The sequence below is a fragment of the Penicillium alfredii genome (genome assembly GCF_028826965.1).
Source record: "Penicillium alfredii strain IBT 34128 chromosome Unknown utg000007l_segment0_segment0, whole genome shotgun sequence".
NCBI classification, from domain to species: Eukaryota; Fungi; Ascomycota; class Eurotiomycetes; order Eurotiales; family Aspergillaceae; genus Penicillium; species Penicillium alfredii.
The window spans coordinates 1895387-1912398 of NW_026622704.1; the positions used below are offsets into that span (position 1 = coordinate 1895387).

Consider the following 17012-nt stretch of genomic DNA (forward strand, 5'->3'; position numbering starts at 1 on the left):
GGAACATGGGTATCTGCAGTTGTGTCTTTTTCTCTAATCAAAGAACATTTTTGAACATTAAATCACGGGGAATATTTTTCTTTTCAAGAAGCAGGACGCAGGGCATAGAACCGAACAGGGAAGAGTTTCAAGCTGGCCGGGAACCCAGACTGCTCCTCGGTCTTGATGAGGTTCAGCCCAGCGGTCTTGAACAGCTCCCGGAATTTGTCGTCAGTGCGAGTGACACTGCTATCCAACTCGTCGTAGACGTCCTCGCCATCAGGATCCGTCGACATATTCTCCTTGACAACAATCACCCCAGCAGGCGACAGCGCATCACGACAGCGAACAAGGTATTCAACGAGCTGCGCATCCGTCAAGTGGCCAACGCACCACTGGTTCCAAACCAAGTCGTATTGCTTAGACGGAGTCCAGGCCTCTAACCCGGTGACATAGACATCGCCAACGTTGCCCGCCTGCTTCAGCTCGCCGTCGCGCACCACGCGCGCGAAGTTGTCCACGGGCTCCACCACGTCGACCGTCTCGCACGCCTGGCTCAGGAACCCTGCTGTGACGCGCCCAATGCCCGCACCGCAGTCGACACCGAGCTTTAGCGGGCCCGATGCGGGGATCGCGGGGACCAGCCGCCGCACCTTGGCGAGGAAGCTGGCGGAGCCCCGTAGGTCGATGCGCGAGATTTGGGGGAAGCCGCCGAGCATGCCATCGACGTTGGGCGCTATTGAATTCCAGTAGTTGATTGAGGCGGCATGGTCGATGTGGGAGTCGGGCGCGTCGGCCATGGTGCCGTACTGGTGGTATGTATCTGTGTGTGCCCCGCGATGCGTTAAGTCAGGGACCTCGGGTGGATTGGATCGGCGGGGAAAGACAAGGTAGAGAGGGGCAGGGAGAAGCGTGAGGAGAAGAGGGTCCCAACGCCGAGCGGATGATATAACCAACCAGGAAGCAAAACAGCAGAATGGCGAGATTTTTTGGCGGATGCGATGGCTGCGAAGAGTAAGTGTATCCGACGGGTGGAGCAACTTTATCGTTATCGCTGGGGAACGTCACCTCTTCCTATTATATGCCCCTCTCTTCTCTTTTCTTTTCTCCCGTTTTTCTTTTCTTTTCTCTATGTTCATCTGTGCTGGTGCATCTATTAGGCCCCTGCGCTGTCTGTTTACGAACCTCCCCTCGACATTGACGGCGCGTTTCATTTCAAGTACTCCACGTCGACACTTCCACAACACCTACATCATGTCGAACGTCGCGCAACAATTGACAGCCCCGAACGGGCATGCTTATTCACAGCCCATTGGCCTTTTTATCAACAACGAATTTGTCCCCTCCAAGTCGGGCGAGAAGTTTGCCACCATCAATCCCTCGTAGGTATCGCTGAGCCAGTCATACATATCTGTCAATGTGCTGATTAACGGCTAGGAATGAGGAGGAAATCACCTCGGTGTACGCGGCTGGTGAAGAGGATATCGATTTCGCGGTGCAGTCCGCGCGCAAAGCTCTTCGAGACCCGTCCTGGAAACTCCTGCCCGGCACGGACCGCGGCAACTTGATGTTCAAGCTGGCCGACCTGATTGATCAACACCGGGAGACGCTGGCCACAATCGAGACCTGGGATAATGGTCAGTAGTTGCGCTCTCCGGGGAAATGGAGACGCGGTTGATTAATGGATTCGTGCAGGCAAGCCGTATTCCGTCTCCTTGAACGACGATCTGGGCGAGGTCATCTCTTCCATTCGGTACTATGCCGGGTGGGCGGACAAAGTGACAGGCCAGACTATTGGCACCACACCAGCCAAGTTTGCCTACACGCTGCGCCAGCCGATTGGCGTGGTTGGCCAGATCATTCCCTGGAATTTCCCGCTGGCTATGGCGGCATGGAAGCTGGGGCCGGCCCTTGCATGCGGCAATACGATCGTCCTGAAGCCGGCCGAGCAAACTCCACTCAGTATTTTGTATCTGGCGAATCTGATCAAGGAAGCTGGTTTCCCGCCGGGTGTGATTAACATCCTCAACGGCCATGGCCGTGTGGCTGGTTCTGCCCTGGTGAACCATCCTGGCGTCGACAAGGTGGCCTTCACTGGCTCAACCCTTACGGGACGCGAGATCATGAAGATGGCGGCAGGCTCTCTCAAGAACATCACGCTCGAAACGGGCGGTAAATCACCACTGCTGGTGTTCAACGACGCGGATCTCGAGCAGGCCGCCAAGTGGGCGCACATCGGGATTATGTACAACCAGGGCCAGGTGTGCACGGCGACATCACGGATCCTCGTCCACGACACTGTGTACGACAAGTTCGTCACCCTCTTCAAAGAAGCCGTCGCCAGCACCAGCAAAGTTGGCGACCCGTTCGCCGACGACACCTTCCAGGGACCGCAGGTTACCAAGGCGCAGTACGAGCGGGTACTGTCATACATCGAGAGCGGCAAGTCTGAAGGCGCTACGCTTGTGGCAGGCGGCGAGCCGTTCAAGAACGTCGCCGACGGCCGCGGCTTCTTCATCGCCCCAACCATCTTCACCCACGTCAAGGACTCGATGCGCATCTACCGCGAGGAAGTGTTTGGTCCCTTCGTCGTAATTGCCAGCTTCACTACCGAGGATGAGGCCGTCACCCGCGCCAATGACACTACATACGGTCTGGGCGCGGCCGTCTTCACGCGCGACATCGAGCGCGCGCACCGTGTCGCCTCGGATATTGAGGCCGGCATGGTCTGGATCAACAGCAGCAACGACAGCGACTTCCGCGTGCCGTTTGGTGGTGTCAAGCAGAGCGGGATCGGGCGCGAGCTCGGCGAGGCGGGTCTCGAGGCGTACTCGCAGACCAAGGCGGTACATGTCAACATGGGCACGAAGCTGTAGACTGTGCGTGTATCTTGAAAGATTATTGATGTAACAGAAAAGAGTATGATTGATTTCAATGATCTATGAGCGTCTGTCCATCTCATACTATTTGCCATTCCTGTTAACTCTAGTCTCCGACCCTGACTCTCCTTGAGATTGTTTCCTGTAGAGCATTGCCTCCGGTTCCCTTTTGGGATCCCCAGCGACATCCATGGACTATACTTCTGCGCTAAACAACAGACAGCCTACACATCCACCGTCGCAAGAATGGAAAAATGGAAAAACGGGGCCTCCCCTAACCGAGTGTCAATCTTGTGGGGACCCAGGCATGTAGCTACTGCAGTAAGACGGGGGACTGAAGAGGGATGTCGATCACCCAGCAAATCATCGACCGAAGCTGCAAGTTGAAGGACAAAAGGCACATGTCGGGGATGTTGCACTTGCATGTTTTGTTTTGTTTTGTTTTTTTTTTTTGAGTGCACCGAGGTCGAATGTGATTCTTGGTCTAGGTCCTGGTCCAGCTGCTCGGAGATCTACCCTACTTGCATTGCATACCTGCGGTGTGTACGTGCGTGCGTATGAGTTGAGTGGGTGGGTGTATGTATGTATGGTCCGGTTGATGCCCAACTCTACTCGGCGACCCTCCTCCCCCGCAACCATAGCCACTGTGCGTTGCTGCATGCAAGCCTTACTCGGTTTCGACGTGAGGTTATTGGTGCATATGAAAGAGCGAATGACTTACATAGAGAATTTCTTGAACCGGAAGTTTAGGTTGCGAGGCATGCCGATGATAATTACTAGAACAGAAAAGAGAAAAGGAATATATGAATGATTTACTACCTACTGTAGTAGGCAGGCACATAGGCACATCAGAGATCCTTCGAGTCATACTCATTTGAGTGGATCGTGGATCTATATCCAATAACTGACTCCATACTCTCGTAAAATATTGTCCTTATAGCCGAAGGCCTATTCAACTCGCCAAGGTGATACAGATATACAGGCCCATCTCGCGCTCTTGCATGGCCAACTGGCACATTTCACTTGTCGACCAAAAAATAAATAAAATAAATAAACCAAAAAAAAAACCAAAAAAAAAATCATATTCATGCCCAATGTCGAATCAGGCGAGAACGCTTTCCCGGAAAACAGAGGAGAGAGGGAGAGAGGGATCTAAGAGCCCAGCGCATGCTATTTCATGCCATCTCTTGCAGATGCATGCAGAGACGGTCATGTGGAATGCCCATCGTTTTTATAGATCCTTGACCTAGGCGATTTGGCCATCTCCCTCGAGTCTTGCCTGGATACATTATAGAAATAGAGATGGCGATGTGACTAGAGTAAGTCATGCCACAGAAAATGGAATGGTAATACAGTAGAGATAACAAGAACAATTATAATACACAGAAGAGAGAGATGGGCCCCAAATTTGGTGTCTCTGCAAGATATCCAATAGTGCGCGCGATTAACCCGAGATTTTTCCAGTATGCGACCAGATGTAAAATATCCCAGTAGACAGTAGATTCTTGGAGATGCCTATGTGATATCTTGATCTCTTCAAAAGCAATAGGTCAAGAGTTACTTATTGAACCAGATATCCATGTACATCGGCTCTTGTACGGGTTCGCGGATGATCCCACTCCACTGGGAGAGTAAGAGTGTGGGGGGGAGGAGGAGATGAAGCAAGTCAGAGGGGCTTGGCATTTTCAACGCTGTCTCTCTCTCACCTTCACTTACTCTCCCGACATTCGGCCGACTACAGCTGTTGGTTCCATCGCGATCCACACTCTCTTCAGCGTTCAAGTCCAAAAGCAAAAGCCCAGAGTTTTCAAGGTTGCCTACAACTGTATGTAATAAAGGCTCCCGGGCTCGGCGTGATTCCGCGATCAGCGCTGCCATGCCTTAACTTCTTGAAGAGATTCGTTGTCTCACACTCCATTCGGTGAACAGGGGTTCTCGCCGACAGCATACGACTCGGGGTTTTTTTCGTAAATCATCCAAAAGAGCGGTGTCCCTGGTCTCGGGAGTCCGATCGGCAGCATGTCTGAAATCCAGAGCTGGACGGTTAGGGAGGTACGTATTGCATATCCCCGGCAGATCCCCCCTTATCCTATATGTCGGTCAGATAAATCAATAATTCATCAAAAGGAAACACTAAAAGCTAAAAACCAATCACAGCCCTACATCGACATTGCCGGAACCCTGCTCGAGGGCCCCTATCACGATGTGGCCAACGGCGAGTTTCGCTTCGTCGACATCTGGGATCAGAAGCTCTATCGGCTCAATCTGGCCAAGGGGCCATCGTCGTTGAAAGCTATTGACACGACTACATCTGTTGGGTGGGTATATGAACCATTATCCTGGGGAATTGAATTAAAAAAGAGAAAAAAAAACAGCAACTGACATGAATTATTGCGGTCGGCGGATTTTAGCGTGACCGCCAACGCGAGCGGGTCGTACGATCAGCTGATCGCAGGGGCCAAGTATGGATTCGCTCGGCTGAACCGATCCACCGGGACGCTCAGCTATATCCACGAGGTTTGGGGCGAAGAGGGACCGGGGAAAGCGGAGAGGTAAGATCAGACGGCATGATCCTGGAACGAATCCTGGATCCTTCTACAAAAAAAAAAAAAAAAAAACAACAATCAAACTCACCAGAAGATGTTATGGGTTCATAATAGAATGCGTTTCAACGACGGGGCCGTCGATAGCCACGGCCGCTTTTGGGCCGGCGCCATGAACGACCCCAAGATCCAAGCCCCGCAGCCCGACGGAGTGCTGTTCAGACTGGACCCGGATCTGAGCGTGCACCGCATGCTGGCACCACTGACGATCCCCAACGGGATCGGCTGGAACCTCGCCGACGACACCATGTACCTGACCGACTCGCCAACGGGCAAGATCTTCGCCTTTGATTTCGACGCCGCCACCGGCGCTATTGCCAACCGCCGCGTGCACTTTGACCTGGGCGAGCCCCTCGAGCCGGATGGTTTTGCCATCGATGTCGAAGGCTGCATCTGGAGCGCCATCTATGGTGGCGGGAGAGTCGTGCGTATCTCGCCCGCCGGCCGGGTTATCGGCCAGGTGAACTTGCCCACGCGCAACGTCACCTGTCCTACGTTTGTGGGTACCGAGCTCTTCATCACCACGGCCAAGGACGATCGGAATGATGAGAGCTTTCCGCAATCGGTGCGCTATGGGGGCCGGGTGTACAGGATCGACGTTGGGGTCCGGGGGCAGCCCAAGAACGAGTTTCGCCTCCCAGAGTAATCTGTTGTGCTGAATCCTGGCAAGACAACAAGGGGAATCATAGCTTGTTGTCTTGGTTGATTCTACCCAGGTAACCCCGTGCAGTCCATAACACTACAGGGAAACTGAGTATATTATTCATATGTAGCTAGCCATGTAACTAGCCAAAGATCTACTGTGCATTCCATGATTTCTTTGCATCTCCCCAATTTCGTTGGCTAGTCGGTCACAAAAGCCGTCATCCCCAACTACCCGATTCGTCGATTATCGGCTGCGGCCGATGATTCTTCGGATTTACATATATATGGGTCGTCGATCCAACGGATGCTGTACCGCTGTCACCGACCGCATGGTTCAGACTGCAGGTCGCAAGGGACGGGGCTGGAATATGAATTTACACATCGAATCAGAATTCTCTGGACTGGACTTTTGTCATGTTGACCATAATTTTTGATTTTTTTGATCATCGTAGTCGACTTGCCAATTGACCCGATCTCGGTTCGAGGCCAGGCATCTATGTATGTATATGTCTGTGTATATGTACAATGAAAAAGCACTGCCACTCTGTTGGCGGATCTGCCGTGCAGGGCGATGCAGGTGGCGCTTGGGGCGGACACGAGTGAATTGGGTGCATGCGGTGAGGCTGATCTGCAAGAAAAGGGGGGGGAAGAGAATCAAAAAGCAAATATAAGAAAAAAAAAATAGAATAAAACCAAGGGGAAATAGGTCACACAACCCACACCACACCCCCTTGGGGCTGCAGCAACACTATTGAAAAGCCAGTGCAAGTCAGATCCTCGGAACTAAGCTACGCGGTTGCTCTTAGTACGGCTGTTCCCACGTCCCGGTGACTTGGGAACTATGACGAGCGGAGACCCACCGGGTTTGAAATGAGCTTCATGACACGCAGGGCTTTAGGGGGGGAGAATTATAAATCACGGAATAAAAAAAAAACATGGCAAATATCAAATCAAATGCAAGGCTACTCGGGGGAAATCAACCCAAAGGTGACCCGGTACTTTGGGAACGGCGGTTTGAGCGTGCAAGCCACTCAACGAGGGGAGGGGACCTTGCGGAGAAAATACAAAATAATAATAATAATAATAATAATAATATATATTTATATATAAACTGAATGAACCAGTCACAAGCCGTGGATCTATCAGACTGCAATTGTTTCCCGTCAACTACGGCGATTCGCCATCTGACGGGGTTGCCGGGGTATATATACATTTTGTCAGCTCTCAGCTCCAGGGACGAAAAGAAAAAGACAAAGACAATAATAATAATAATAAAACAGACCAAAACAAACACTTGCATATGATCTATCACCCGGCCCTCAAGCTCCAAGCTGTCAGGGAGATCGTGGATCCTCGAGCATCCCCGAAATCTTAGGAGAGACACCAAGTGGAGACTCAGCTTTTCCCTCCCTGCAAGTGCAAAACGCTCGAAGGATTCATGGCACCCACTTCGCTGCAGCGGCACTGCCTCGACGCTAAAGTGATTGGCATGATTTGATCCCATTTTTCCGGAGCCTTTCTCCCGAGTGTCTCCGGGGATCTGATCTTCCATGATACACAAGAGACAGGGAGAAAGGGGAGAAAGGGGAGAAAGAGAAGCGAGCTATCCGACTCGTTCATGCAATCTGATGAGGCTGCAAGAGGTCCTTGCGGTAATCCTTCCCGCCCCCGAGAGAGAGAGACTATACTCAAGTAAGTGCATAGTGATGAGCTGTCAGACATTTTCTTTTTCTTTTTCTTCTATATTTTTTCTCATTTTGTCTTGTCGTAACACGAATTGCAACTTGGCTTCTCTCATACCCCTGTCGAATGACCTGAAGTTCGATCTACTATCAACTATGGAATATGCAATTTCTCCTTTTTCCCTTTCGCATAAATGGCCCCGGAAGGAACCCCACGGATCCCGCTAGGGGCCTGTTAGGTCCCCAATAGCGGGCCAAGCAGGGTCCGAGTGGATGGTCCTTTTTTCCCCCAACGGCGACAACGCTCCTTTTGGGTCACGGGGAACGCCGGTGATGCATGCACAACATCCTAAAGCTCCTTTAGAGATACTAGTTGGCTCCTGAGGAGATCTGCCCCTTTTCATTTCGCTTTCTTTTCTTCCTTTGTTGCTTATCGCTCGATCGTCATTCCTTTTAGTAAGACTTAAGATTACTATTATCCTTTTCCTGTGGAGCTAGTCTCTTCCCAAGCACCAAATCCTCGGAGATTGACAGGACCAGCGTTCATCAAACCAAAAAAAAGGGGTGGGGAGGGGGAGGGGGGAGAGAACTGGGATTAATGGCCCCGGGACTATACCACACCAAGTATAGATCTGACTCTGCTAACGGTGATCCGAAAACCCCGTGGACAAAGCAAATGCGGCCTGCGTCATCGATTCCCTTCCTAGCCAGCCCGGTCTGCCTGTCATAGCCATCACACTCCCCTGACATTGACCCGCCGAAAAGGCAACCGGTCCTGGGCCTTGTTTTTTTACTTTTGGCCACCTCATCGATCATCCGGGACAAGGGGGGATTGAATGGTCATGGTAATGGGAATGGGCTCCGCCGGTCCCTGTCCATGTCCATGGTGACGGCGCCGGCGCACTTGCAGGTCTTTTCTCTCCATCTCTTGTGGTGATTCGTGCTTCGCATACCGACGCATTGCTGGTTGGTTGCCCCAGATCATGAATCCCACCGTCAGAATGGCATCCGCAAATGAGAATGATCTAGTTTCGAGTAAAATAAAAAGGAAAAACAAACCAAAAACAAACCAAACCAAAGCATGCCGAGTCAGCAGTGGAGCTTCGACATTAGGGCCATCACATCCCACACGAACGTGGAACTAAGAAGCCCACAACTCAGCCCCCTTCCAGAAAAAAGCCCCCAGACGACGGGAGCTAGAGAGGAGATAGACTGATAGACACAGAGAGAGCTACCAGATCCTGCCCAATATCCCGCCAGTTTGGGTCAGACAACTTTCTTTTCTTGTCTTAGGGAAGTGATGGATCATGGCCCCCCTCTCTCTCTCTCTCTCTCTCTCTCACCGCTGCATCTCTCTCTCTTTCTTACGGTGAACTAAATTATTAATTCTACTCCTTCCCCTACTTTGTTTTTCTTTTCTTTCTCTTTTGGTTCACGTTCGGATCGCTTCCGTGCACATGGGTTGATTAGGGTCTCTTCTTGTACTCTTGACTTGGATCCTTCTTCAAACCCTAACCCACTTTGGACCTTGATATCATTCCAACCTCCTTTTTTATTAGCCTCAATTGGAAAGCCCTTTTCTATCTTTTCTTTTCTGATTCTTTGCAATTCCGGGAACCTATCCCGCCAGTCATCGTGGCGACTCTGGGCATCAGCGTGTTGACCGCGCCTTACTCGGGCTCACTGCATTCACCAAAACTGCCCTTTCCAGCAGATCAGCGATATCCGTCATCATCATCACCTTCTTCCTCTTTCTCTCACATCTTTCGAGAGACCCCCGGCCGCCAGGAAAGACGGGGGACTCGGTCATGTCCTAAGCGCCGGTCTATTCAGACCGATTCGGATTTTATGTCGCAGGATCCTCTGCGCGCAGGTCCCGTGTCTGACGATGCGTCTCCAGCCGATGGCCGCGGCTTGATTAACCATGAGCGAGGGCCCGCAGGCAACCGCCATCCATCCCGCCGGCCACCCCTCCGCACTCGACCGCAGTCCTGGCACCCCTATGGGCCGGTGGAGCCGCCATTGGAGTCGGCTCAATCGCGGCCCACGGGGGTCCATGCCATTCTGAACCCGCCAGAGCAGGGTGCAGCTGGCAGCCACGAGCCACGAACTTTGCCAGGGCCGGCGGACTCGCCTCGCCCGCGACAGGGCTCGTCACCCTCGCTGCGTCCTGTGCGTCCTCTTGTGCAGCAGCCGCTGTCCCCGAGATCACATTCGCGGCCTCTGATGCAGCCTGGGTCACCCTCCGCACGCTTTGTGAGCGGCAGTGGCCGCAGTTCAGGCCCGCCCAGCGTGATGCATTCCCCCATGATCCCACAGGAACCGCCGCTGAGCCAGCACCACCCGGCTTCCAGTTCGCCCTTGCCGCTCGATTCGGCACTGCGGCCCGTCGCCTCTCTCCCTGGCACACAGCCTCCGGTGTTGACCTCGCTGCACTCGACACCGGCCATTCCCTCCCGACGAACCAGCACGGGACCGGGACCTCTTACCAACCCCAGTTCCCAAGAGACAAGTCCCAGCACGCCGCAGTCGAGCTACAGTCATTTTGGACGGGTGTCGCCGGCTGTTACCAACGTCTCTCTTCCACCCAGCGCCACACCTTACACCGCCGCTCCACCATACATGAAAGCAGACCCCCTGACCCGAGGAGTCTCAGCCACGGCAGACCCGCGAGCCGTGAAAGAAGAGCCCTCGACAAGCACGTCACAGAGTGCATCGTCTCTGCCAGGGATGATACCGTGCATATTGGACCTGAAGTCTGGATCCTCGACGCAGGCCGAGAAGCGCAAAGCAAATAGCGACGCCTCGCGACGGTTCCGGAACCGCAAGCGCAACGAAATGCAGCTCGAGCAGCGGCTCACAGCCCAGCAAGACGAGATTCAGCGCCATGTCGACACCGTCCGGCGCCAGAGCGACGAGATCCGCGCTCTCATCCAGCAGAGGGACCATTATCGCTCCGAGCGTGATTTCTTCCGCGATCATCTCGGCCGCAGTGTGTCTCCAAACCAACTGCCCCCGAGACCGGCTTCGCCCCGGCCTGCGATGGTTCCCACCGTCGACGCGGGTAGTGCACAGCACTTGTCTTCTGCTGCCGACCCGGCTCGATCTGCTGCTGCGGTGCCGCAGCCCCCGGCTAGATTGCTGGATGCTGCTCGGCCGCAGGGGAGCTGGCCTGGTAGTCCTGCTTCGTATTCCCCGGTTCCTCTTCCCCCTGCCGGACGGGGTGTTGCCGCGGGACCGTCACCTGTGGCTGGGGGGCCTCTGCCCCCATTTCAAGGGAGTTGGTCGCGCCCATAGTGCCTGAGCGAGCAGACTATATATACTTTTTATGTCCTTTTTTACCCTCTTCTGCCTCTCTGCTCTCCCCATCTTCCCTATCCTATTTCTTTCCTCCCCCTTTCCCTGTGCCCCCTTTCTAAGATTATTTCCTTTTATTTTCCTCATGTTTTTTTTTACCCGTTGTTATGTTTTTTAATTCCCACTTCCTCCCCGCTAGAAAAACCGGTCACTGGCATGACCGTTCTTCTGGAGGAAGAGTGTGTGAGTGTGTGCTCGATTAGCGATACCATTTTCCCATCGCCTCGTCTTTCTGGCCGGGTGTATTAGTATCGGCTTCTTGTTTTGCTGGATGCATGGTTTATCGGGGTTGTTCAAAAGTCATCCCTAGGTACTTAGATACCTTTTTTTGTCACTCTCCCCTTTCTGCTATATTCCTCTTGTCCAGTTCCCCATTTTTCTGTTGCGCGGCAGTGATACCTCCATTGGCAATGTATTGAGTTATCTCAAGCTACCTGCCCGGACCAATGTGTTTCTGGGGTTGTGGTTTTGTGTGGTGTTTCCCTTTTTTTTTTTTTTTAACGTGAAGAATAGAACTGAGATTATAATGTGATTCCAATTATCTATTTTCCGTATCAGATGCCGGACAAGCTGAAGAAATTCCGACTGACGACCCACTGCTAAACGGAGATAGCCATGATGCATCCACTCCACACTCCACGTGGAATAGCAAACCTATTGGGGCTCAATCGGGTATTTAGCAATCCTTCAGCTGAGCTAGAGGCTTAGCATTAGCACTTGCAAGTGATTTCAAATCCATCAAACTGTGTCCTGGCGTCATACGTCCGAGTGTCCGAGTGTGGAGACGGGGATAGGGCTTATGTCCGTGAGGGCTTGATATCGAAGGTCCATGACAGTTAATTATATCTCAGGCCATGGATATAAGAACTCACCCCGGTATCTTGGCTTGATACCTCAATTCTATCGAGTATTCGATTTACTCGCAAGACTTGACTGGCGCGCACGACTTCAAGTGTGATTTACAACTATCCCTACAAGATGACCGACTCGACCATCGTCCTGATCACCGGTAAGCCACCACACCCACCTACTAGACACATATATACCAGTGTGTGCCCATGGCGTATACAGTGTTTGATAACCAAATAAAGGCGCCAACTCCGGCATCGGCTACGCCACCACAAAACTCCTCGCTTCTTACCCAAACTACCACATCATAATGGGTTGCCGCGACGTGCGCAAGGGCGAACAAGCCCTCAAAGAAATCCAGCAGAGCCTATTACCGCAAAGCACACTCTCCGTTCTCGAGCTCGACGTCACAAACGACGCCTCCATCGCCACAGCAACCGAAACTGTCGAATCCCAACACGGCCGCATCGACGCCTTCATCAGCAACGCCGGCACGACCGCGCAATCCAGCACGGGGCGCGCCAAGTACCAAGCAATCTTCGAAACGAACGTGTTCGGGGCGGTGCTCGCCTCCGAGGCATTCATCCCGCTGCTCCGGAAATCTCCACGCTCGACGTATCTGATCCAGGTGTCGAGCGCGTTGGGGTCTGTTGGGCTTGCGGCGGATTCGGAGAGTCCGTTGTATAATGTTCCATGGGATCTGTACCGCATGAGTAAGGCGGCGCTCGATATGGCGACTATTCAGATGCATAAGCGGTTGAAGGAGGAGGACTCCAATGTGCGGGTTTTTGCGTTTTGTCCTGGTTTGGTGCGCTCAAGGTTGCGTGGCGAGTCGGAGGAGCAGATTAGTGCGCAGGGGACTGCGGGCGATCCCATGGATTCGGCGAGGGCGCTTTTGCGGGTGTTGCGCGGGGAGAGGGATGCTGATGTTGGGGGGTTTGTGCATGCTAATGGGACTTGGCCTTGGTAAAGGTAGATAGAGGTGGAAGTTCTAAGATCGGATGGCCATAGTCCTGGTATATGAAACAGTTTATGATACTTTTTCTGTCTTGCTATCAACAATGCTGGTGATGTGGCTGTTTGCAACCCCCAAATCTGTAGGACCTCAGCTCTGCTTTTCATAGCAGCTCCTCCAGTTGCCGCCAGAGCGCGCAAAGCTCAGTCCGTGAACAAAGTCGTTCCGACGGCAACGACCGAGCGAGTCAGCTGGGCAGCCATGCAGTGGGACCACGCGGTCATTAACAAGCACCCGGACCAAAGGCTCCGGGTCTAGATCAGCAGCCCCTGACTCGGACCGGCACTGCATCATTTCAATATAGGCGCGAGCTGCAAACGGCACCGTCCAGGTGGCGGAGTAGCCGTCTTCCTCGGCGGGAGAGCAGACGTGCGTGCGAGAGAGGGGCGCCGTGCCGTTGTACAAGCCGAGAGCGAAGAATATTGGTGTCAGGCCATTATCGTGGGTGAAGTCGGCGTAGAGTGTGCGGTTAATTGGGAAGGATGCGTTGGCGTTAAGCGTATGGTTCGTGCTGGTGTCGTCGTGGACTGAGGTGTGGGTGAGACGGGCGACCAGCTCGTTGACGAACCCGATGCCCTGGGCGGGTCCAAGTATGTTGCCCGCGCCGTAGCCGTAGTACTTTCCCAGTGACTGCAAATAGTTGTACTGCGCCCATTCGGCTTCGGTGAACAGATCACAGAAGGGGGACTGCTCGCTGCCGTCCGGAGTGCGGGACACCGTGTCGAACGGACAGATATCCATTAAACTGACGATGTCTTGATCCGAGAGCCGCACGCCTGGGATATCTCGCTCGAGTCGGTGGCGGATGGGTGGTGCAAAGATCGCAGTGTAACTTTCCTTAACCTTGTCCCCGAGCTCGTCCTCTTCGAAACGCGGGCAGCTATTGTGGTTCAAACTGTTGTTGGAAGAGCTCCCCTCTGTAATGATGACGTCGATCTTTGGGTTAGGTTGCTGTTGATCTGCATCTTTGTCTTGTCTCTTTGCTTCTTCGAATCCCTCGATGAACGTCTCGCCTGATGCCACCACACGGTCTGACCCAGAGGCACGGATGAAGGGCACAGTATGGTTGGCCAATTCCCCATATCGCCGGTAGAACTTGATGCCCGAGTTGAGCATCTGACGCTGGCCAAAAATGGTCAGATCGTTCCCGCCCATGGTGTACCTGTATGACCGCAGGAATGCATATTTGCCATAGAAGGCGGTGGCATTGGCTTGGATACTCGCCACAAGAGCAGCATACCTCTTGCTTTTCGTCTCCGTTGGGTACCGGGCGCCATGCCGGGAGAGTGCTTGAACGAAGGTCACGCGGCAGTTCTCGGGGACGTCATCTGAGATGCTCGATTCGGACGCAAGGGAGAAGTATGGCGAGTACTGGCCCCAGTGGCGAGAGATGTCCCGGCCGCACTGGTATCCGCTGTCGATGCTGTTGCAGTCTCTTTGAGGGGTTGAGAATGAAGTTAATGTTCCGCCTGACTCGACTGAATGTAAGAGCACGGCAGGCTGGTGTCTGTGCCCTATCAGGTACACAGTCGATAGAACGAGAATACCCAACAAACTCAAAAGCACCGCCGTCCATCTGCGGGGAGATTGTTGGGCATTTTGGTCATTTCCGTTCCCCAGCAATCTTTGCTCCTCTCCTGGTTGGTGCTGGCCATGATAGCGCCCCATCGTCAGGCCGAGTTCATTCTTCACTTCACAGTTCGGTTATGTAGATCTGATGTCAGAGTTACCAATGCGACGGAAATCTCGTTGCTGGCAGCAGACCGGGGAAACATGGTGAGGGAGAAAAGAAGAAACAAGAACAGAGGCATCAAAAGCAAGTCTCCAGTCCATTCCTCAAGACTTGAACTGTTGGACATGAAAACCTGACAAAGCAGCCCGTGAGCCCTTCCCGCGTGTTGATTGGCTGTCGACCACAACTGACGCGTGGAGGCGGTGACCAACGGGATACCTGGGGTACCTGGTTCCGGTGGTATTTAATGCAGTTACAAGGGTATCTCGATGTACACTCAAAGTGGGCTAAGAGGCCTGAAGGCTTTACTAAACAACTATACAAGGGGACACCATGTAGTCTAAGATGCTGTACACAATGCAAATTGGCTCAAAGTGCGCAAAACGAGATAAGTAATAATGCAGACAGCCTCCAGCTCCGAGAACACCTTCTCTTGCTCATCTACCGTGGCGTATGGCCATTGTGCATGTCACGCTGCGGCCCGGACAGCACCCAGGCTTCCCAGAGGCGTGCCTGATCGCTTTGAACACATGCTCCATTATCACCCAGATCGTCGAGTGACATGCTGCGTAACTTTTGCGTTGGCGTTCCCTTCAAGGGTGTGCGTCGACCTCGGAACAGAGCCGGGGTACCGTCTGGTCCCACGGCGGGCGCCGATTGTGAAAGCGGCGGCGAAGTGCCGGCAGCGACGGTCAGGGGGTGTGGAAGAGGCCCCGTTGGGGGGTTTTCGAAGACCTCAACGCCGCTGGCGATCACAACGGTGTCAAAGTGGGCGGAATAATCAATCTCACGTAGATCCAAACGTTCCAGCTGCTCCATCTCTTCGCGCAACACCGACAGCACGTCGCGCCATCGACCCGCGCGAAGGTAGACTCCGACTAGGCGGAAAACGCGTAGTTGGCGGCGGTGGCGGCGTACAAGTGCAATGATTTCATCCGCATCGAGACGCCAGCCCTGAATGCTGAGCGTGCGCAAGGTCTTCCAGCGAACATCGTGGAAAAGTCTCTCTAGTTCGAGGTCCAAGGGCATCTTGCTGGGAAATCCGATGTGAATGGCTATCAAATTCTTGGCGGCCATGAAGAAACGGTGGAAAACGCCAGAAAGGTCCGCCATGGTGGCGGTGATGTTGGTGGTTGAATGGAAGTTGATATCCAGGCTCGTGAGTCGCCCACCCATGGCGGCGAGAGTATTTGACGGAGCACGAAGCAGCTGGAGAGTTGCTTCAGGGCTAATCTGTGGTCCGATAAACCGAATAGAGCTACATTGGGAATCCAACAGCGCAATACCCAAGTTGGTCACAGCGCGCGAGCAAGCCGATTCCCAGTCGAACCACATAGGCCCATCAAGAGCATGATCACGGATGAAGTCGATCAGGCTTTCATCGGCCTCATCCTGCAACCGGAGTAGCTTGATTTCTTGGAGAGACGAAAAAGCTGCGATTGCGAGTCGAAGCCGAGATAGATCATAACCGGTTTCGACAAGGGTGTTCTGTTCTTGGATTCGGCGGGCGTGTAATTGAGAAAGAGTAGGGTTTTCCGAGCCAAGCATGCGCAATATTCGTGCACATCCTGTAGTTGCCGTCAGTCGCGTGCTTTTATTTTCCGTAGACGAGGCATGAAGAGCTGGTACCGCTTCCTTGATAAAAGGGTCGCACCATGTACGTCACAGTTCTCACATAGCAGGCTAGTTGCATGTCGAGCAATTCCTCCAGTCTCTGGAAGCCATCCTCGGAAAATCGAAGGGTAAAGCGAGAAAACTTTCGAGGGGTCCCGATCCGCATGAATCGTTGGCAGACGAGTCGAAAGCGATCCAAATCAGACGCTTCTCCGAATCCAATTGCCGTAGCGTCGGTTCCCACAGCAAGATAGTGCCCATTCTCAGAAATTTTGCCATTGGTAGTTCTTGCGTCGGCGAGAAGAAATGTCAGGATTTCGCTCAGCAGCTCGTCGGCGAGGTCATGAATGTGACGCGGCGGGTCCATGATCGGCGCTCGAGGCAGCCGAATCGTCGGCTGCATGGGCGAGTAGCAGCAACATGGAATCACGAAGAATTGGGAAGGAAGCGGCCTTGAACCGGTCCTCCTGACCGAGAGGAGGCGAGGTTATAAAAAAGACCGTGAGAGGGGGGAAGCGTGTTAAAAAAAGAAATGGCGCGCTTCTAGAAATGGAGTAGACTAGTCGACTCTCACTCCTGCAGACATTTGACTTGTCTCACCATGGCCGCATGGCGAGAGCTCTGGCCCTAACAATCCCTCGCTGCGACCAGGATGAT

At 53.2% G+C, this 17012-nt stretch overlaps 7 protein-coding genes across 7 annotated transcripts; 4 read left to right on the forward strand and 3 right to left on the reverse strand.

Annotated features, from left to right (window-relative positions):
- Window positions 1-83: 83 nt before the first annotated feature.
- Window positions 84-779, reverse strand: NUU61_005357 (N-terminal protein methyltransferase; the record flags this gene model as incomplete). The annotated part of the gene is made up of 1 exon (XM_056655939.1): window positions 84-779. One exon carries the CDS (start codon window positions 777-779, stop codon window positions 84-86), a length of 696 nt encoding a protein of 231 aa, XP_056511552.1.
- A 361-nt stretch (window positions 780-1140) lies between these two features.
- On the forward strand, window positions 1141-2855 carry NUU61_005358 (aldehyde dehydrogenase family protein; the record flags this gene model as incomplete). The annotated part of the gene is made up of 3 exons (XM_056655940.1): window positions 1141-1361; window positions 1417-1616; window positions 1675-2855. Coding segments are annotated over 3 exons (1602 nt in total), but the record flags the coding sequence as incomplete, so codon positions are not given.
- Window positions 2856-4877: 2022 nt separating this feature from the next.
- On the forward strand, window positions 4878-6107 carry NUU61_005359 (SMP-30/gluconolactonase/LRE family protein; the record flags this gene model as incomplete). Its single annotated transcript, XM_056655941.1, has 4 exons — window positions 4878-4910; window positions 5016-5176; window positions 5270-5410; window positions 5519-6107. 4 exons carry the CDS (start codon window positions 4878-4880, stop codon window positions 6105-6107), a joined length of 924 nt encoding a protein of 307 aa, XP_056511554.1.
- A 3529-nt stretch (window positions 6108-9636) lies between these two features.
- On the forward strand, window positions 9637-11085 carry NUU61_005360 (uncharacterized protein; the record flags this gene model as incomplete). Its single annotated transcript, XM_056655942.1, has 1 exon — window positions 9637-11085. The coding sequence occupies one exon, from the start codon at window positions 9637-9639 to the stop codon at window positions 11083-11085; it is 1449 nt and encodes a 482-aa protein (XP_056511555.1).
- Window positions 11086-12123: 1038 nt separating this feature from the next.
- Window positions 12124-12964, forward strand: NUU61_005361 (uncharacterized protein; the record flags this gene model as incomplete). Its single annotated transcript, XM_056655943.1, has 2 exons — window positions 12124-12154; window positions 12237-12964. The coding sequence occupies 2 exons, from the start codon at window positions 12124-12126 to the stop codon at window positions 12962-12964; spliced, it is 759 nt and encodes a 252-aa protein (XP_056511556.1).
- Window positions 12965-13099: 135 nt separating this feature from the next.
- NUU61_005362 (histidine phosphatase family protein) lies at window positions 13100-14677 on the reverse strand (the record flags this gene model as incomplete). The annotated part of the gene is made up of 1 exon (XM_056655944.1): window positions 13100-14677. One exon carries the CDS (start codon window positions 14675-14677, stop codon window positions 13100-13102), a length of 1578 nt encoding a protein of 525 aa, XP_056511557.1.
- Window positions 14678-15182: 505 nt separating this feature from the next.
- NUU61_005363 (F-box domain protein) lies at window positions 15183-16722 on the reverse strand (the record flags this gene model as incomplete). Its single annotated transcript, XM_056655945.1, has 2 exons — window positions 15183-16309; window positions 16371-16722. 2 exons carry the CDS (start codon window positions 16720-16722, stop codon window positions 15183-15185), a joined length of 1479 nt encoding a protein of 492 aa, XP_056511558.1.
- Window positions 16723-17012: the final 290 nt, after the last annotated feature.